An 18087-nucleotide genomic window follows, 5' to 3' on the forward strand; every position below is an offset into this window, starting at 1 on the left:
TACCGTGGATCAAACACAGTAACATTCTAATTTCATTATGCGACACTCCTTGCTGATGCATGAATCTAGAGGGGGGGGGGGAGGGGGTCCGTCCCCCGGGAAAATTCAATATTAATAATTTCACGCAGTAAAAGGGGAGAGGAGGTTCGGACCCTATCCCCCTGGATTATTTAATTTTATCAATTTTATAAAAATAAATTTTCCAAAATATGCCTCGGAACCCTTAAACGATAAAGAGTTCAGCAATTATAAAACATAGGTAATCACAGATTTCAATGCTCACCGAGACGAGGCATAACCTTTATGAGGCATCACCTTTATGAGACCACCTTTATCATATTATATGAAAACCATCCTTAATGACCTTGAATATTCGTGGATTCTGTTTTGACACATTATCGTATATAATCTGTTAAAAATTGTATGATAATCATATGATCATATGTTAATCAAAACAAAATATAAAATTAAAAATTGCATCCTGTCAGACTTACAATATATATCATATAATACCATAAAATACCGTACAAAAATTGTGAGATATGATATTGTAACGTATGATATGACATTGTATTGCGTTATACATTATTGTATTTTATCAAATAATACAATATCATACAACATAATACAATATAGTATTATATGAAACAATATCATATTGCAATAATACATCATAACATTGAAACATGTGTTATTATATTGTATAATATAATATCATATTGTATTGTATGATACTGTATCATATTTGATAAATAATATGATATTGTATTATATGATACAATATAAATAGATACAACATTGTATCATATCAAATGATACAATATCATGGGATAAAATAAAATATTATATAATACAATTATATTATACATATTGTATCATAGGATACAATAATATATATTACATCATCATAAAATACAATTTCATGTGATATGATAATATATCATATAAACTAATATCGTATTATACAATATCGTATCATACGATATTTTATAATATTACAATATCATCTATACAATTTCATTCGATATAATTCTAGATCACAGAAACCAATATCATATTATACAATACTGTATGATACAATATCATAGAATATACAATATTATATCATAGGATGCAATATTATATATTGCAATATCATATGTAATAGTATCATGTGATTAAAAAAATAATTAATAAAACAATATAATATTTTACAATATTGTATCATAATATACAATACTATACAGAACAATATCATGATACAATATCATATCATATCATAAAATATTTAAAAGAATGATACAATATTATATAGTATCATATAACGTTTTACAATATAACATATGGTATTATATTGTATCCTATTAAACAATAGTGTGTCATATCATACAATACTATACCATAGGAATCATTTTATATCATTTAACAACAACCACATCTATCTATCAAGCAGGTTTGAGTGAGGTAGGAGATTTCTTTAGCATCCTAGATTATGGAGATCAGGCTCTGCATCTGAAGCAACCTCTGCGTTCCATTTTTAATATAGTTAAATCAACTATGCAAGCTATCATCTATAAAACATGTGACCTGTTCCGAAAAACTAAACCTCATCAAGCAACATAAATATATGGCTCAGATTCAGCATTCAAGCCTATCAGGTGCATCAGTATCATAAGCCGCACCATCCATGCAAGTTTGGTGAAGTTACATGTAGGACCAGTAATAACTAGGATATTATAGCAAGTTTGGTGAAGATAGGACAAATAATAGCTTAGATACAGGACCTGCACCAAAAACTTAAACCAGCTCCGGACGCCAACGCCGGGAGTATAGCAAAAGCTCCCCTTGACTTTGTCTCGGTGAGCTAAAAGGCGAAAGCGCGAAGATTCGAAGGCGAGAGTGCGAAGTTGCAAAGGCGAAGAAACGATAGTAGTATCACTTCTTCGCCTTCGTAACTTAGCACTTTCGTCTTCGCATCTTCGCGCTTCGCCGTCGCATCTTTTATATTCTTCATATTGTTCATGAATTATACTTGCATTGAGGATTTCCACTATTACAAACTGCTGGGTATGCAAGTGCATCACGCGGAATTAATGATGAAACCAAAATTATGAAAAGTTTACTCCACTGTTAGGCATTATAACCAAGCTGAAGTTAGTAGGCACTGACAGCAGCCATTACGCCAGTAGAGATTAACGGCAAATAAGGAAAATCGTCAAAGTACTGAGAGTACTCGTACAGAAAATATATTTTACTTTATCGTCGGCATACTTTAGTAAGTTTAGTTAATATCAAGATGATTAATGCATCAATAGTTTGTATGAGCATTGGTAACTTTGGATACAATAAAGATCGTGTGATCAAAATCAAGGGGGATATAAACCCCTAACATGGGTCCTAACCTCTTATCAACGCTTTTAGAAACAATCTTTTTTCATTATAATCGATCAGTGTTAATTATGTATTAAGATTTACTATAGTCAGGTACTCTTCACACATTTGCTCTAAAAGAATAAAGTCTATTCATGATCACAAATACAATATTACAACAAATGTTTAGAATATTGATGTTCATGTATTACGTAGAAGAAAACAAAACTAACGCAAAATGATTTTTTAAAAATCACTTTCCTCAAGAAATGTAAATAAGAAAACTTCATATTCCTACGTTACCTGTCCCCTTAGTCGTTTTCCATAAAGATATATACATGTATCATTCCAAGATTAACAATTCATTCACCAATGAATATTGCTTATATTATTACAACAATAATTCATTCATGATTATTGTTCGTTAATTATCCCACAATATCCTCATTGTGTGTGAATCTTTCTTTATTTGCGTCATTTCCCGCCGTATATCGATGAGAGAAGTGACGTAACTGTTAACAATCAATTTGTGACAATGTAAGAGTGTTTTGTGTGTGCCTGCTACGGATATAAAAAAAAATATATACAGCGATTTATCTACAAATTCGGTGTTTATAACATCAAAATCAGTTGAACAGAGTGAAAAATTAAGTAATTTCAAAGTCATATCTTGGATACGGTGTAACCAATTTTTATTCATGTTTACGGGGGGTCATTTTTCTATGGGGGTCATTTTTCTTCATGTTTAATATGAAGAAAAATAACCCCTGGGTCTTTTTTCTTCAGAAAAATCCAATTATTCTTCAGCTAGGGGGGTCATTATTCTACGTCGAAAAATGACCCCCGGTCATTATTCTACGGGGGTCATTATTCTTCATTACACCGGACGGAACAAGTTTGCATACCAACGGATAGTAAAGTCTTTTTATTAGGCGATTTAAACCTTATCTTAAAGTCTAACACGAGACAGAAATGTAATTTCATGATGAATTATCAAATTTCTTTAAACAAAATTAAAATTACAACATACGGACAATATTCAAAATGTTTAAACACAATGAGGAACGGGTACATAGACCTTGATGCAAGTACAAGTTAAACCCGAGACGTGTCGGGATATATGTTTCATTGGCATGCAACACTGATTCCTATATAATGAATTCAAGAAGTAACAGTAACAGTAATAGTTCTCCAATGAAAGGGATTTGACTTTTTAGAGGACTTTACTTAACCTTTGAGAAAAAGTTAAGTTCAAAGTCGTTGCACATTTGATATAAAAACAGTTCATTATGGGTAATTTTTCAGGTGGCATTGCACATTTGTCTAAATTAAAGTTGAGTACATTATTCACTGACTTATAAATTTCAAGATTTTACAAAAAATACGTTTTATAATTGTGTGGAAAGGTATAAATATAAAGCCTTGGCGAGATTCAAACTCATGACTTGCAGATTCGTAGTGAACGCTCTAACCCATTGCGCTACGCTGTTAGGTAATAATTTTTTGAAAGAAAATAATTATAACATTATACTTCATATTTTGTTTATTGCGGTAGGGCCATATAAGAAATTCGTCACAGTAGGGAGTTGCCCAAACAAGGTCAAAGGGAGAGAAAATATGGAAAGGATCAGGATTTTTAAAGAAATCCGATATACATGTAGACTTGAATATGCTTGTAAATCTTGGAACTTGATTGAAGATCATGGCACACTCCTTGCCTACAGACATTCGGGTATTTTGGTAAATACTGAGCCAAATCAATATTCGGTCAAGGACAGACACAATCCAGAAATTCACCTCAAAGACCTTTACCTTCGACTTATAACTCACAAGCACACCATAATGAAGTATAAACCGGGTTCACCATTTTTGTCCGAAAAAAATAGTGTAAAGAGTAAACCCTTCACCTAGAAATGTGGTTCAGTGAATGTAAACCCAAAGACAATATGTAGGTAATATGTGCCAAATTGGTCCAGACAAGGACTTTACAAAACATTTTGGTTGTGTCTATTTTCTTCCAAGATTTATCAGCTTTATATGTGCCATACATGGAGATAATAGTAAGCAATACCTACACCGTATGGATCATAATGAAGGGTGTAAAATACCAAATGCAGCACAATCCTCCCTCGAGTTATCTTCTCTTTGTTACAATCGACCGATTGATTATGAAATAAACAATGAAAGATCTCAATAATAAATTCATCTTCTAATACCTGTACCTGATGACTATGGGATACATACAATATTTACAACAAAATTTCAAAGCAATGTACCTTTATTTGGATAATACATTGCCACAACAAAAACAAAATACATACAAAAATGTACAATTCATATAAAAAATGTATAAAAAGATATTTAAAGGTGTATAGTTCCTTTGAACACAATGTGGTTTTGAACATCTTTGCAGGAGACAACCTGTGAAATAGAAAAAGTATTATTTAGAAGATTGCTCATATTGCATTTGATCAAAGGAATGAATGTCACAACCAGCTAATTTTAAAACTAAAAGTCCATGAACATTTGGGTTGTTTTTTAAAGATTAAATTAAGATCAAGATTTCATCTCATTAAGGCTCCCTGTATATTAGATAATTACAATAAATCCAATCATCATATAAAAAGTTAAACATTTTAAATATTAAATAACACCATATATTTACAAACACAAGTTGTGACAAACCTTTCCATTACTTGAAATTTTGGAAAATGGACTCATTTAAATCAGGATTTGAATTATATTATTTACATTATTTATAAGGTTGAATGCTTAAACTACTTTTTACAGGAACATGTATTAGTTCTGAGAACATAATGTTAAGTTTTTTTTTTATTTTCAGACCATTTGGAAGTCCTCTTTTATTTACCTGTTTCTAGGTGTCTTACCAGTCTCGATCAAGAAATATGGGGCTGTAATATTTCGTCTCTTCTTCACTTTCTTTTTGATTGGAATTAAAAATATCACAAAGAAACGAGAGTATCTTTTGTTTGTGCTACCTTTTTTTTTAAAAACACAACACATTGAAGGCCATGATGTTAAATTTAAGATTTTGGAAACTGCAAGTCTCCCCATCAAATTAATTTGAGAAGGTAAGTCTAGTTGCGCATCTAAATGTACTTTATATACACAAATATTGATTCATGATGCGAGTTTCAAATCCCCCTTTTTCGGTTAACAATTTTTCAATCAATTTTTAATTTACCATAAATGTACATGCAAATAACGATGTTTAATTTTATTATTACAAATTTTAACTTTTCACTATTTCTTTCCCCCTTTAAAACTTAAAATTTTTGTTTTCTATATACATACTCTGTCTATCTGTAAAAATTAAGTTAGGTCTGTTAATACAAAGATTCACAAACAAACAAATCCAATGCCTCAGATGTAATCTAAAGGGATATATGCTATTCATGTTTATTTTATCTTGCAAGTCCTTTTAATCAATGACTTTACATATTGTGTCTATTTTTAATTATTAATGACCAAACTACACCCTAAGTTTAGTTTTCAAGTTTGATTTTGGATATTAGTACTAAGTATTTTATTTTTTTTAAAACTGAGACATTGGATTTTTAGAGAGAAAAAACATTATTATTTGGTGTATTTTTTTCCTTTTATTTACATGTACTATACTAACAAGATCTGACAGTGAACACAATATCTTTTTATTTATTTTTTATATACACAGGTTTACAACACATTTTTCTTTTAATTTGTCTCCCTTGACATCAAAGAACTTAAGTTTTATAGCCATTTCATACAGATACAATGGTGGGTTATTTTTTTTTTTAATAGCTCAATGCTAGGATTTAAAACATTATCAAGTTATCGTTCTTATCAGATCATTCAACTGGGCTAAGAAATGTTTAGTCAAATGCAGCAAAGGTAACAAAGTACCTTCAGTAAATTGATGTGTGAAATATGCGAGATAAAACAGTTGGCATGTGTGGGAATTCCAGTCATCAATAGCCTCCCCGTGCATTGCCGTATGGATGGGGACGCCCCCGCCCCCCTCTAGGAGCAGGTGGGGCTTTACCAAAGGAACCTCCTCCTGCTGACCATCCACTATCTGTTGACAAAGGACAAGTTCATTGCCATACAATTATTTTTTCTAGTGATTCAGTTTTGGTTTCTTTAAAAATCATATCTATTTGGAGATGTTCATAAAGAATGCTTACCTTTGCCATAATTGTCATCATAACCTTGTGCACTTGAACCATGACCATAGTCAAAATATTGTGTATCTCTACAAGAGGAAGAAACAAAAAGTGCGTAATTGTCTTTATCTACTGATTCAAGTGGAAAACTATGCACTTTTTAAATGTCTAAAAAAATTTTTAACCCCCCTCCCCAATCTCTTCATCAAAGCATGACTCTTACCCAGCAGCATAACTTGACTCTGCATAGGGATCTCTCGCATAGGGGTCAGCATATGGATCTTCATAGCCCTTAAATGAGGGAACAAACTCATATATTATTATGCCTGCGCTAAATACATCACAGACAACTGCTGTACATACAATGAGAGTCCTCAACAACTCACCTGATTGCTGTAATCCTCGTAAACCTCTGTGTGGGGAGGTAGAGGTGGTGGTGCTGGTCGACCACGGCCTGCTGGGGCCCCTCTAGGTGCTGGAGCTCCTCTAGGGGTACCTCTTGCAGGTGCTCCTCTGTAAAATATAAAAGGTCATCTTCTAACTCTGTATATTTTAAGAATTTAACATCAAACCTGTGTGATCCTCTGTTTAACATACTATCATTATTCTGTATACAAAAACTTATTTACATAAATATCTGTGTATTCCAGGGAACCAAATACATGTGAATTCCCCATCCCCAATTTATTCTTAAGGCCAAAAAAACTAATCTCTATGCTCTTAAGCAACATTTTAAAACTTTCAGGCAGGTATTTTATTTTTATTTTTCTATATCAATGTCGGCAGAATTTGACCAGTTGTAATGGGGTCCCGACAACAAAAACACTTTTTGGGATGGCCAAATAATTAACAAAAAAACTCCTGTGCAGCAATTTGAGAGTATGAAGCAGGGCTGACCTGGGTGGGGGTGCCCCCCTTCCTGCTGGTGATGTGAGTAGTCCCCCTCTTCCTCTATCCCCTGGGCCACCTCTGCCTCTCCCACGTCCACCACCTGCTCCTGGTTTCTCACCATTCAGGTACATCATCTCCTCCATTTGTTGTTGGTGAATTTCATCATTGAACTCCTGTGATGAAAATTTGTTTCATGAGAAGTCAACTTGAAGATAAAATAACGAAATTTTACACAGGTTTGGCAGTGGTAAATATTATGCAAGATTATAAAACTAATGGATATAAATAAGATGTACTATATATCACTGGCTCAAGAGGCAAGTGCTGTGATTAAAATTAATATGAAATATGTAGCTATGTTTACTTCCCCAAATTACTTTATTATCTTTAAATTGCAAGCATTCAGAGTTCTTGAAATCTTTTTCTGTTGTCAGTCATTTGGACTGACTACCATCTGAAGTTTGTCAGTCCGGACAAATTTCTATCAGTCCAAAAATTTTTAATAGAAAGATAAAAAACTATATTTGAATTTTATTATCAATTTATTTCATTCTTAACTTACAAGCCTTCCATATTCTCTCATTTTTTCCTGATCTGATTCCTCTTAACTTTCACATTCTGGCTTCTCACGTTCACATTCTTAATATCTATCACTTCATTAATTTTAACTTCCTTCCTCTCTCTCTTATCAACTTTCCTTTTTTCTTTCTTTCTCGTTCTCCTTTTCTCTTTCTGCACATATCATGCCACGGGGGCTTAGTTGTCGGATAGTGGAGTTCTTATTATTAGCTCCCGAAGACATAAATGATTAAAATTAGTTTTTTTGTTTGTATTTCTGTGAATAACAATAAAAACTTTAACTTACAACCCTGTTTCAATCATGTAAAAAGTGTATAAAATGTACATAAAAAACATAAAAACAACGACACTCGCCATCTTGGATTTTTTGGGGGCCATCGGTTCACGCTATGTTTTTAAATGATTGAAAGCCTTATTCCTATCGTCTAACTATACATCTGTTAGTCGCATTATAAACGCATCATGTCAATATGTACTTAACACTCGCCAAACTTAATGAAAGCATCGGAAGTTTACATTTACGTGACATAAATTCTATATATTAGTACTGAGATGTTCTGAAAACGTATGATCAGTCTAGAGAGAGCCAAAAATTCATGAGAAACTCTTCTTGATTTATCATATGCATTCAGATCTCCTCAGTGATTACCCAGAATAGTTTGCATCATCTTTGTTGCTTTTGTACGAAATTTAGTCATATTTTCGCAAGTTCCCCTGTCAACTTGTACCAGTCATTTGGACTGACAGGCAAGCTCAAGTAATTGGTCCTTGGTTATTTTTATCGGTCTTGTCGACAGGACCAAAAAATTTCAAGAACTCTGAAGCATTTCCCAATTTCTGCCAACCTGTTTTACAGTTTCTTCAGTATAATATGTAAAAGTATACTTACAGGTGATAAAAACTTGGCTAGTTCTGATAATGCATGAGAGAGTCTGGCATAAGCATCTGATATTTCACTATAGACTTCCACAAGCACATGCAACTCTTCATTAAGATGTGCATACTTTCCACCTTCTTTCTTTAATTCATCTTCCTGTAAATACATCATATTCATTTCATAATCATAAATATTTTCTCATGACAAATCAGAGTAACTGTACAAAAAATATGATGAAACTTGACAAATAGTGTTGTAAATTACAATTTCAAATATTCATTGCGAGTTTACCTTAGCTTTATCGCGCATTGACCCTTTGCCAAGAATGGACATTTTTGTCCCCGTTTCTTCTTGTAATCGTTTGAGTGACATTCCTTTTGGTCCCAATAATTTTCCCACAAAGTTAAACTAAAGAACAACAAAAATCAACAATAGACACAAGTGGTAATTCAACACATCTCAAAAACTGACCAGCCTATCCCTTATAATAATTTGGAATGACCATGACCTTCTCCAATACTTCAATTTGGACTCAAAACATTTAGAGTCATTAACATATATGTAAGCTATTAATGTATCTAAATTTGATTATGTTTTAACAAAGCACAAGTTTTTAAGATAGATTTTAATATTCTTCAGACAAACATATACACACACAAGGATTACAATTGCTATTCCTCAATATGCCTTACTTTTGGGTATTCATTTTGTGGAATCTTAACTTTGACTGCTACACCTTGAGGTCTGTTATGATGAGCTTCCACAGTAGGAATAACTTTCTTGCCTCCTCCACCTTCTGCTCTTTTGATTTCTTTACAACAGAAATGAAATAATATACATAAAACACATTTGTGGTTAAGTTATGTTTAAAATAAATAAAATTTATTGAGCCATCATTTTCCGAATCACCATTTTGTTTTCCTTTGTTTTTAGGATTAAATGAATTTTTCATCAGTGTTACCCTAAACACAATTTTTTTTTAAAGGCCTAAGTAGAGGCGCTGCCACAGTATTCCGACAGGATGTTAGAAACAAATCTGAATTATTGTTAAGGTGATTTCAACTGTTATTTCCATGCAAGTCAAACTATACACCTTCAAAAAATAACCAATAACTGGTACGTGGTATACATCAAACCTTTTATTCAACAGATTCAATCGGGGTGTTAAGGGCCATATCGTTTTAATCTATAATTGATTAGTATGGCTATTCGGAACTCATCAGCTTATTTGCAACTGGTAATGGCTTCCCTAGTGGTTTGTTCAAATTAAATTCAATTCAAAATTACATACAGCAACATTGCATTCATATCGTCAGGGACATAGTGTACATCAACAAAAAATAAGATCTCAAATAGGAACATCTACTGCATTCTATCGTTAAAATGACATATGTCCTACGGACCCGGTTTAACGATAGAATTTGTTGCATATACTCGCTTTGTAGCAAATAAAAAAATTATATCGCGCTGTATCTCACCTAAATTTTCATATGATTGGTCTCAAATACCTACAATGTTGCTCTTTTATAATCCCATATTACCACATTAACTGTTTTTGCAATGAAATCCCTGGCACTTTTAACATCCCGATTGAAAATTCACTGTTTATGGTCGCCATGTTAACAATAAAATCCGAGAATTTCGAGTGCGATTTCAGACAAAATGCTAGGCAAATTCAAACGCGTAATTTAACAAAATGCGTAGCCTGGTCACGGTAAGATTATTCTTTTTGCTACAGCACCACAAAATCTGTACCCTATTCGGAACTGGTTAATTAACTGTACCACAAAATTATTTCACCACAAAATGTACAAAAAGAACTGTACACACCTATTTACTACATAATGCTTCACCTGAATATCTTTTCATCCTTTTACTTAAATGCTGGGTTAAATGAATGCTGGTTGTTTTGCATAGATCAAGGTGCAAGACTTTGTCTGTTACTGAGCTGTTTTTATTCTTCCATGTTACGACTTAGTATCTTATGGTATAAACATAAAACTCAAGATATGACGAGAAAGGCACAATCATACTTAAACACAACACACATCAATTTTTCTATGCAGCCTCTTAAAAAACTAAGTCGAGACGACTAATTTTTTTTTTAATTACATATTTCGTATTTTAGACCAACACGTGCTCATAACCAACCGGCTCGAAGTAAATTTACCTTCTGTTAGAATTCGATGCGTGTTCAACAATTTTACTTCTATTTGTTCGATCTGTCCAAGTTCATCTTTGAGTTCATTTACATAGTCTGCCATTTCTATACAACCAAAATTGTTCGTCAAGGGTAATGCAGTTCTCTCTTTGTTGGATAATGGCGGAAAATGGCGTCGCAAAATTACAGGCAAATGTATGATTCCGCTATAGAAATAGTTCTGAATAAATCACACAATCAGATTGTAATACACTTTAAGTAAATAACACTATATAAATATAATACTTAAAAATTATTATTAGTGAGCGATCAAGGTGAAAAATGGTGAAATGATAGCAATATCTATATTGCGTATGAATATCAGTGATTTTTTCCGATCCCGACAAATTAAATTTTTAAACCTCGGACTCGGCGTACGCTTTACAGAAAACGACAAGTTCTGAGAAGTCGGAAAAGACGGATTGCCGATTGGATCAAGTTGTACAATCAAACTAAACAAAACCATGGCAATGCAAGTTGACTTGGAACTTAAAAAAGTAAGTAAAATAAAATATTCGTTATATGGCAAGAAAATAGACCTGACCTTTACCCTTCCTATCTATTTGTAACCAGTAACATTGGTTACATTTTACATGTTTATGACACAAACAAGTACCCTTTAAAAAAAAAAATTCTTTGATCCGTTTACACATATTTATGAAAAAAGGGCTCAATGTAGATTATATATAAAATGTAAACGGTGTAACCGTTGGGCCGACCGCAGATTATTTGGTTACAGTACTGTTTGGTCTTTGTAAAAGAGAGAATAAAATTCATTGTGATTGTCTGCTTCAAATCATAAACCAAAGTTAAACTAACAGGGCTGTCACAGCACTTCATGGTACGGGGCCAGGTCACTCTCCATTGGGAAAATTATCGACATTTTTTCTCAAATTGGGAAAATTTAAGATACTTTAATATGTCATTAAATAACTTCTGTATTTAGTACAATCTGTTGTTCACTTCTTAATTAAAGTTTTACTTTTACAGCCAGCTAGGTATCGGGTGTGTTCGCCCCATCCACATGTTCGCCTTAGTCCGTTCGATCTAGGTCCGTTCGCTCTAATTATAAATAATCGTTCGCCTTAAACCTTGTTCGCTCCTTGTTTATAAATAAACCATATTATAAGTCATTTTATTTACTTTTAGCTTAAAACTTCTTAACTCTTATTAATTATTCGTATAAAATATGTTTTTCCTTCATAAAAAATTGGTATAATTGTAATATTTTAATTGCCGTAGATTGTCGATAACCGTTTTCTTGTTTTCTTTTATAATGATTCGCTTGGTGTTTTTTAATTAAAGCTATACACGCTATAATTTGCGTCAATTTTGAATAAAGGGAAAAATGTATGTGTTTGATTACTAATAAAAGTTACCTTTATTCTGTTAATTATAATGCTCAATTCGATCACGTAACAAATATATCAAATATTAAACAATAAAAAATATTTATTTTCCTGCCAGGAAAGTAATGCCTCCTCGTGAATATCAATCTATCACGTGATATCGACAGCTAAATTTAGCCTATCATACCAAAACTGGTGAAGGGTCAACATCTTCATAATTGTGATAGTTTCACAAAGGAAAGGATATTTTCAGTAAAGCATAAATTTGTCCGATATACGAGTACAAACAAAAGAAAAAAATACAAGCCTGTGAGTAGATATGAATACTTCCTTTAGAGAAATGACGTAGACCTGTGTTTTTCCCCTATGTGCTATTTATAGATCCTATAAGTGTTAATGCAGAAGTAAGGGTATCGTGGATGGCAAGCGTATTTTACTCATTATTAATGTATGTATTTCAAATTAACAACTGTTAAGCATATTAAAAATCAAGTTGGATATTTAATTAGGCAAACAATAACGACCACCTAGTTCTCCGTGGACATGCGCAATGAGGTCGGTTTGCTCTTCCTTCATCAATATTCATGAAAAGGTATATTTTCCTGGCAGGAAAATAAACAATTAAAAATCTTTATCTTTGTAACGAGATGGAATTCACCCTTGTAATTTACAGATTAAGGATAACTTTTATAAGTAGACAAACACATGCGTTTTCACTGTCATTCAAAATTGACGCAAATTATAGCGTGTATAGCTTTAAACAATTAAAGAATTTGAGACTGTATATGGCTCATTCAGAAGCTTAGCAGATGATTATCACCTATTCTATTTCTATCTTTAAAGAATTTACATATACACTATCCTTTGATCTCTAAATGAGATATATACGGAAATGGAAGTCAGGAACATGTAACTGTATCAAACTACATGTACTGTCAACCATGGTGATTATTATGTAGAAGTAGAAAGGGCGGTATTGTTTTTATAAATTATATATATATGTATCTTTCAAAATGTTTAAATTGACCAGAATACACAAAAATATATGAATTAATTCATCCTATATAAAATTAAGGCGAACGGACACAGTGCGAACGGCGTCAAGAGCAAACGGACCTAGGGCGAACGAAAACTAGAGCGAACGGCGTCAAGGGCAAACGCGTTTTAGAGCGAACGAACAGCCAATCGCCAGCTATTAGCTAAAATGATGTTCTCAGGAACTAACCAAAAGGTTCAGAATTATGAAGAGGCCATTTTTTTTAAAAATTTTATTTATACATGTTGATTTAGATTTTTTATTTGAAATTTTATAGTGGTCAGGAAAATAAGACTTCATTTTTTTCACATGATTGATGCATGTTGATTTGCATTTTTTTAAAAATCAAGGTATTAACCCACAGATAAAGATAAAAACCCCAAAAAACATTTTTTTTCAAAAATATTTTATAAAAAAGATTAAAATCAAATTTGGAAAAGGGAACCAAATTTACCGTAGTCATGTGGAATTTTTATACTTTATTTCATAGATTAAATATTTGCAATATCTTATAAGCAAAATTCTGTGTATGTTACTGACATCTTGTGTATTTACGGTTATTAGTAAACCCTGTGACCCAATTACAGCCGTAATGCAGAAGACCTGTTTACAAAGTCTAAATTATTTCATGATAATGTAAGCATTTACTTGAAAGGCTTATGATCTAAAAACAAGATATCAACCAATGCTACTAGCTGTCATCACAAATAATGATTTATAACCATCCTTTATAAATTTCTGAGCACTTTCAAATGCATCACTCGTAATGCCGTGCTGTATAACCGACCTTAGATAGAATGTTCTATCATTAAAATGACAGATGTCCTACGGACCAGCCTGGTCATGGTAAGATTATTCTTTCTAAACCGACCCCAAAGTTAGGCTTGTTATTCACCACAGGGGTTGAGTCCAGTTGTGAGAACCTTTTAATTAAAATAATCATCAGTGTCTTCCCAATTACATGATCATTAGAGATATAATTAAGCCAGCTTTAATCAATTACAGCAAATGAACTAACCAAAAAGCAAGCAGCTCGTGCAAATCTCCCAAGTTGTTAATAATTAATGCAATTGGGAATTTTTATCCTAAAATTGGGAAAATCTGTGGCTTTTTGCCATTGGGAATGGGTCGATATTTGGTTCAAATTTGAGGGGAGTGATGGCCCTGACTAAACAGACAAGATAAGTAAATAGTTAAAATTGATCTGACCTAGGCCAGACTTCTGTTAAAGAATGTTACTTAAGTTTATTAATAATCTTTTCACAAGACTGTAAACCAAGTTAACTGCATATTGATGAGTGTTATTTCATATTAGCATACATGGTTTTGTATTATGGAACTTTTTTTGACAGGCATTTCAGGAACTTCAGGTGAAAATGGTAACAAGTACTCAACAGATTAAAGTATCAGATGCTCAAATTGATCAACTGAAGCGGAGTATCAAACACTCAGAACTAGTAGAACATGAAATAGGAGCTCTACCAGACAGCACAAGACTTTATGAAGGAGTAGGAAGAATGTAAGTCATTGTTATAAGCCATCCAAGGGCATGGTATTATATAGGTTTTTAATATATGCTCATGTGCTGATGCAGGATTGCTGTTAAATTTATGTACAAACATATATTTTATATTTTTTATTAAAATGATTACATATATTTTTGAGATGATAAGCTGTATATTTTTTTTTTATTATTTAATAAACTACACATATTTCAGTTATATGATTTGAAAGTAAAAAGTAGCTGTATGATTCTGCAGACCTATTATGAAAGTGTAGTTTAACTAAAAGCTTTGTCAATGCACATGCAGCTTTGCTCAGAGAGAACTGTGCTTAAAAGAGAATAATGATTAAAACTGAATAAAAATGTAAAATGAATTGGTGAAATAAAATTTAATTTGTTTGCATTTTGCTTAAAAAACAAAAATAATTAGTAAAAAAGGAAAAGTATTTTTGTATTATGTATTGAGTATTTAATTATGTTGGTATTTGGAAAAATGTACAAGTTTTCTATATTTGATTTATTATAATTCTTGAGAAAGTGTTTTTATTCTCAAAATGTTTATCAGTAGGATCCTTTCATAATTTACAAACTTTTAATAATATATGCATGTATTTGTATGTGTATGACGATGTACACCACTCCTTGTAATGCAAAAAACTTTTTTTTTCATTTTTCAATATTTTTTTGTCCCTGAAAAACCAGACGGTTTGTGGCCATTATTTGATGCTAACATCAATTATTTTTCTTGATCAATGTACGAGTTATGTAGTCTGTATTTGAAGAAGAGGTGCAGTTACAGTTAACTATGTATACACATAGAAAAGAAAATTATGATAAAGAAATAAGATTTAAAATTCATATTGCTAATAAATGCTTGACTTTACTTGCAGGTTCATTCTACAGCCTCATGACAGTATTAAAAAGAATCTTGCAAATAAAAAGAAGGGAGCAGAGGAGAAGATTAAAAACCTAGAGGTACACATATTTTTTAGGCATCCTATATTAAAACAAGTAAAGATGCATATATTTTGTTGCTTTCTTGTATTTTTTTTATCTCCTTATTACAACAATCATTAAGCTCAGTTAAGGGATTTTAGATAATGTCTCATCTTTTTTTTTGTATACTTTATCTTAAAATTTATAGACTTCTAATTTTCTAGACAAGATTGTTTGATTAATGTTACCATGTTCAGTTGTACAATATTTTATTTTTAGACCCAAATTGTCTTATGTTTGCCTAATGAGATTTATTCAAGACTATTTTATGTATTATTATTTCAAGAGTCTTCTATAAAACCTACTGGCCAACATGACCAGTTATCTATCTAAAGGTACTGGTCCGCAAACTTAACTGGCCCCTATATATTTTGTAGCAATCAATGTGACTTGTTTCATAAAAAACCAAGCCTTTTCTTTTATATACGTAGAATTACCTTTAACTTTTTATCCTCCAGAGCCATATGGCCTTTTCCAACTTAACTTGGTACAGAGCATCCTTGGGTAAATTGGAATTCAATTTTGCTCAAATAAAGGGTCACATCCTCTCTCAAAGGGAGATAATTTATAATTATTGAATGTTTGTTGGTATTTTAAAAAATTATCTTAAATGAATTTTGCCCCCAAAAACTAAACCTAAATGACTTTTTCTCAACAAATGGTTGTAGAGAGGACACCAGTAAACCCCCTTCATAATTTAAAACTTCAAAATAAGTCAGTAACTGCGCAGTTCGACATCTGTTTTGAGTTATTAAAAAGGCATTGTCCTGTTCTTGTATGCATTCCTGTACTTTTCAAACAAAATGACATGTAGGACTTCATATTTATTGCTGTTATATCTTTTGGCAACATTTTTGGCCAGTTTCGGGCAGAAACAAGCCAGTTCAAGAAATGATTACATTTTATCCCCAAATGTACAAGATGGCCGCACATCCCCCTTAAAAAGCTGAAAGTTGTGTGGAAGAATCCTTAGTGATTGTAGATTCAAGTTTGTTCAAATGATAATTCCTAGGGGAACGATTGGGCCATGATGAGTTGAATATTTACACAGGAATCTTTTTGTAAAACAAACAACAACAAATGGGGCTCAGAAGATTCAGAGAACATTTTTTAAAATTCTTGTACACCTCTTTTAATTTGTTTAGGTCTTTTCCATTTAATACCATATAACACTGATTTAATGAGAATTTTAGCTATTGTTGCCCAAGTGATTTACATGGCCCTTGGACCTTATTGTCTTTAAATCAAACTGAAACTAACTTTATTGCAAACATTGAGCAAAAGTTCTTATAGTTAATATAGTATCAATTGTGATTCAATTACCATTCATAATATTTTTGTTCATCTGAAACTTTTTTTTTTACAGACCTCCAAATCCTACTTGGAAAAAAGCATAAAAGAAAGTGAAGATAACCTTAGAGAATTGGTTATGTCAAAACAACAGAACAGATAATTTTTTGTATTCTTTTGTAATAAATATGTTTTAAATGTATGCTTTCTTCAGTTATCTCTTCTTCTTCTTAAACAGTGCATACTACACGTACTAAAGGTTTCCTTAACTTGTAAGTAACTTTAACTGTAATTGATGACATATTCAGGTTACTTGACCAGCATTATTCAACATTTACTTAGTACATGTTAAATAACTATTCTTTATTTGATCCAATGAAATAAAACTCTTCCCCTTTACAAAATGGTGTTTTTGTCTTAATATACTACAATTGTAACTGTGAAATTTTCATTTACTTCCACCACTTTCAGGTTTACGTTTTATCATGTTTATGACGCACCAAATACAAAATTGATCATTAGGTTATAGATGTATGGCCCACAAAATTCACATAAATGAGATAAGTATAGTTTTACAGTTGATAAACTGGATTTACTGACTGTAAAGTACAGTTAACATTTTTAAAAAACTTTATTTAATGGTTGTAAACTATGGTTTTCGAATTGGGATTATCTGACTATAAACGCTAATCAAAAATTTTGCTGATAATTTCAGATTCACATTCGTTTATCATAGTTATATAAGTAACAAATAACAATGTTAAAAATTCTGTGGGATATGGATTTGGTCACGTTATCAAAGTTCTTAATACATTCAAGTGAAATTAATCTAAAAAGTTATCGCTTTGTTTTA

At 31.9% G+C, this 18087-nt stretch overlaps 2 protein-coding genes across 3 annotated transcripts; one reads left to right on the forward strand and one right to left on the reverse strand.

The window, feature by feature from the left end:
* Window positions 1-4609: 4609 nt before the first annotated feature.
* On the reverse strand, window positions 4610-11213 carry LOC105342130 (KH domain-containing, RNA-binding, signal transduction-associated protein 2). 2 transcript variants are annotated; one of them, XR_004598208.2, is made up of 10 exons: window positions 11030-11213; window positions 9552-9670; window positions 9151-9267; window positions 8872-9015; window positions 7410-7576; window positions 6899-7025; window positions 6736-6803; window positions 6534-6601; window positions 6253-6424; window positions 4610-4770 (listed from the first exon to the last, which is right to left on the reverse strand). XR_004598208.2 is itself a non-coding variant. In XM_034456723.2 (9 exons), the coding sequence occupies exons 1-9, from the start codon at window positions 11121-11123 to the stop codon at window positions 6318-6320; spliced, it is 1011 nt and encodes a 336-aa protein (XP_034312614.1). In that variant the 5' UTR covers window positions 11124-11213; the 3' UTR covers window positions 5999-6317. The 2 variants fall into 2 exon arrangements, 1 of the variants encoding a protein (XP_034312614.1); XM_034456723.2 differs by lacking the exon at window positions 4610-4770 and having other exon boundaries at window positions 5999-6424.
* A 195-nt stretch (window positions 11214-11408) lies between these two features.
* Window positions 11409-17436, forward strand: LOC117684444 (prefoldin subunit 1). The gene is made up of 4 exons (XM_034456724.2): window positions 11409-11556; window positions 14797-14963; window positions 15839-15923; window positions 17311-17436. Exons 1-4 carry the CDS (start codon window positions 11524-11526, stop codon window positions 17395-17397), a joined length of 372 nt encoding a protein of 123 aa, XP_034312615.1. The 5' UTR covers window positions 11409-11523; the 3' UTR covers window positions 17398-17436.
* Window positions 17437-18087: the final 651 nt, after the last annotated feature.

Source organism: Magallana gigas, chromosome 7, assembly GCF_963853765.1.
Source record: "Magallana gigas chromosome 7, xbMagGiga1.1, whole genome shotgun sequence".
Taxonomy (NCBI): Eukaryota; Metazoa; Mollusca; class Bivalvia; order Ostreida; family Ostreidae; genus Magallana; species Magallana gigas.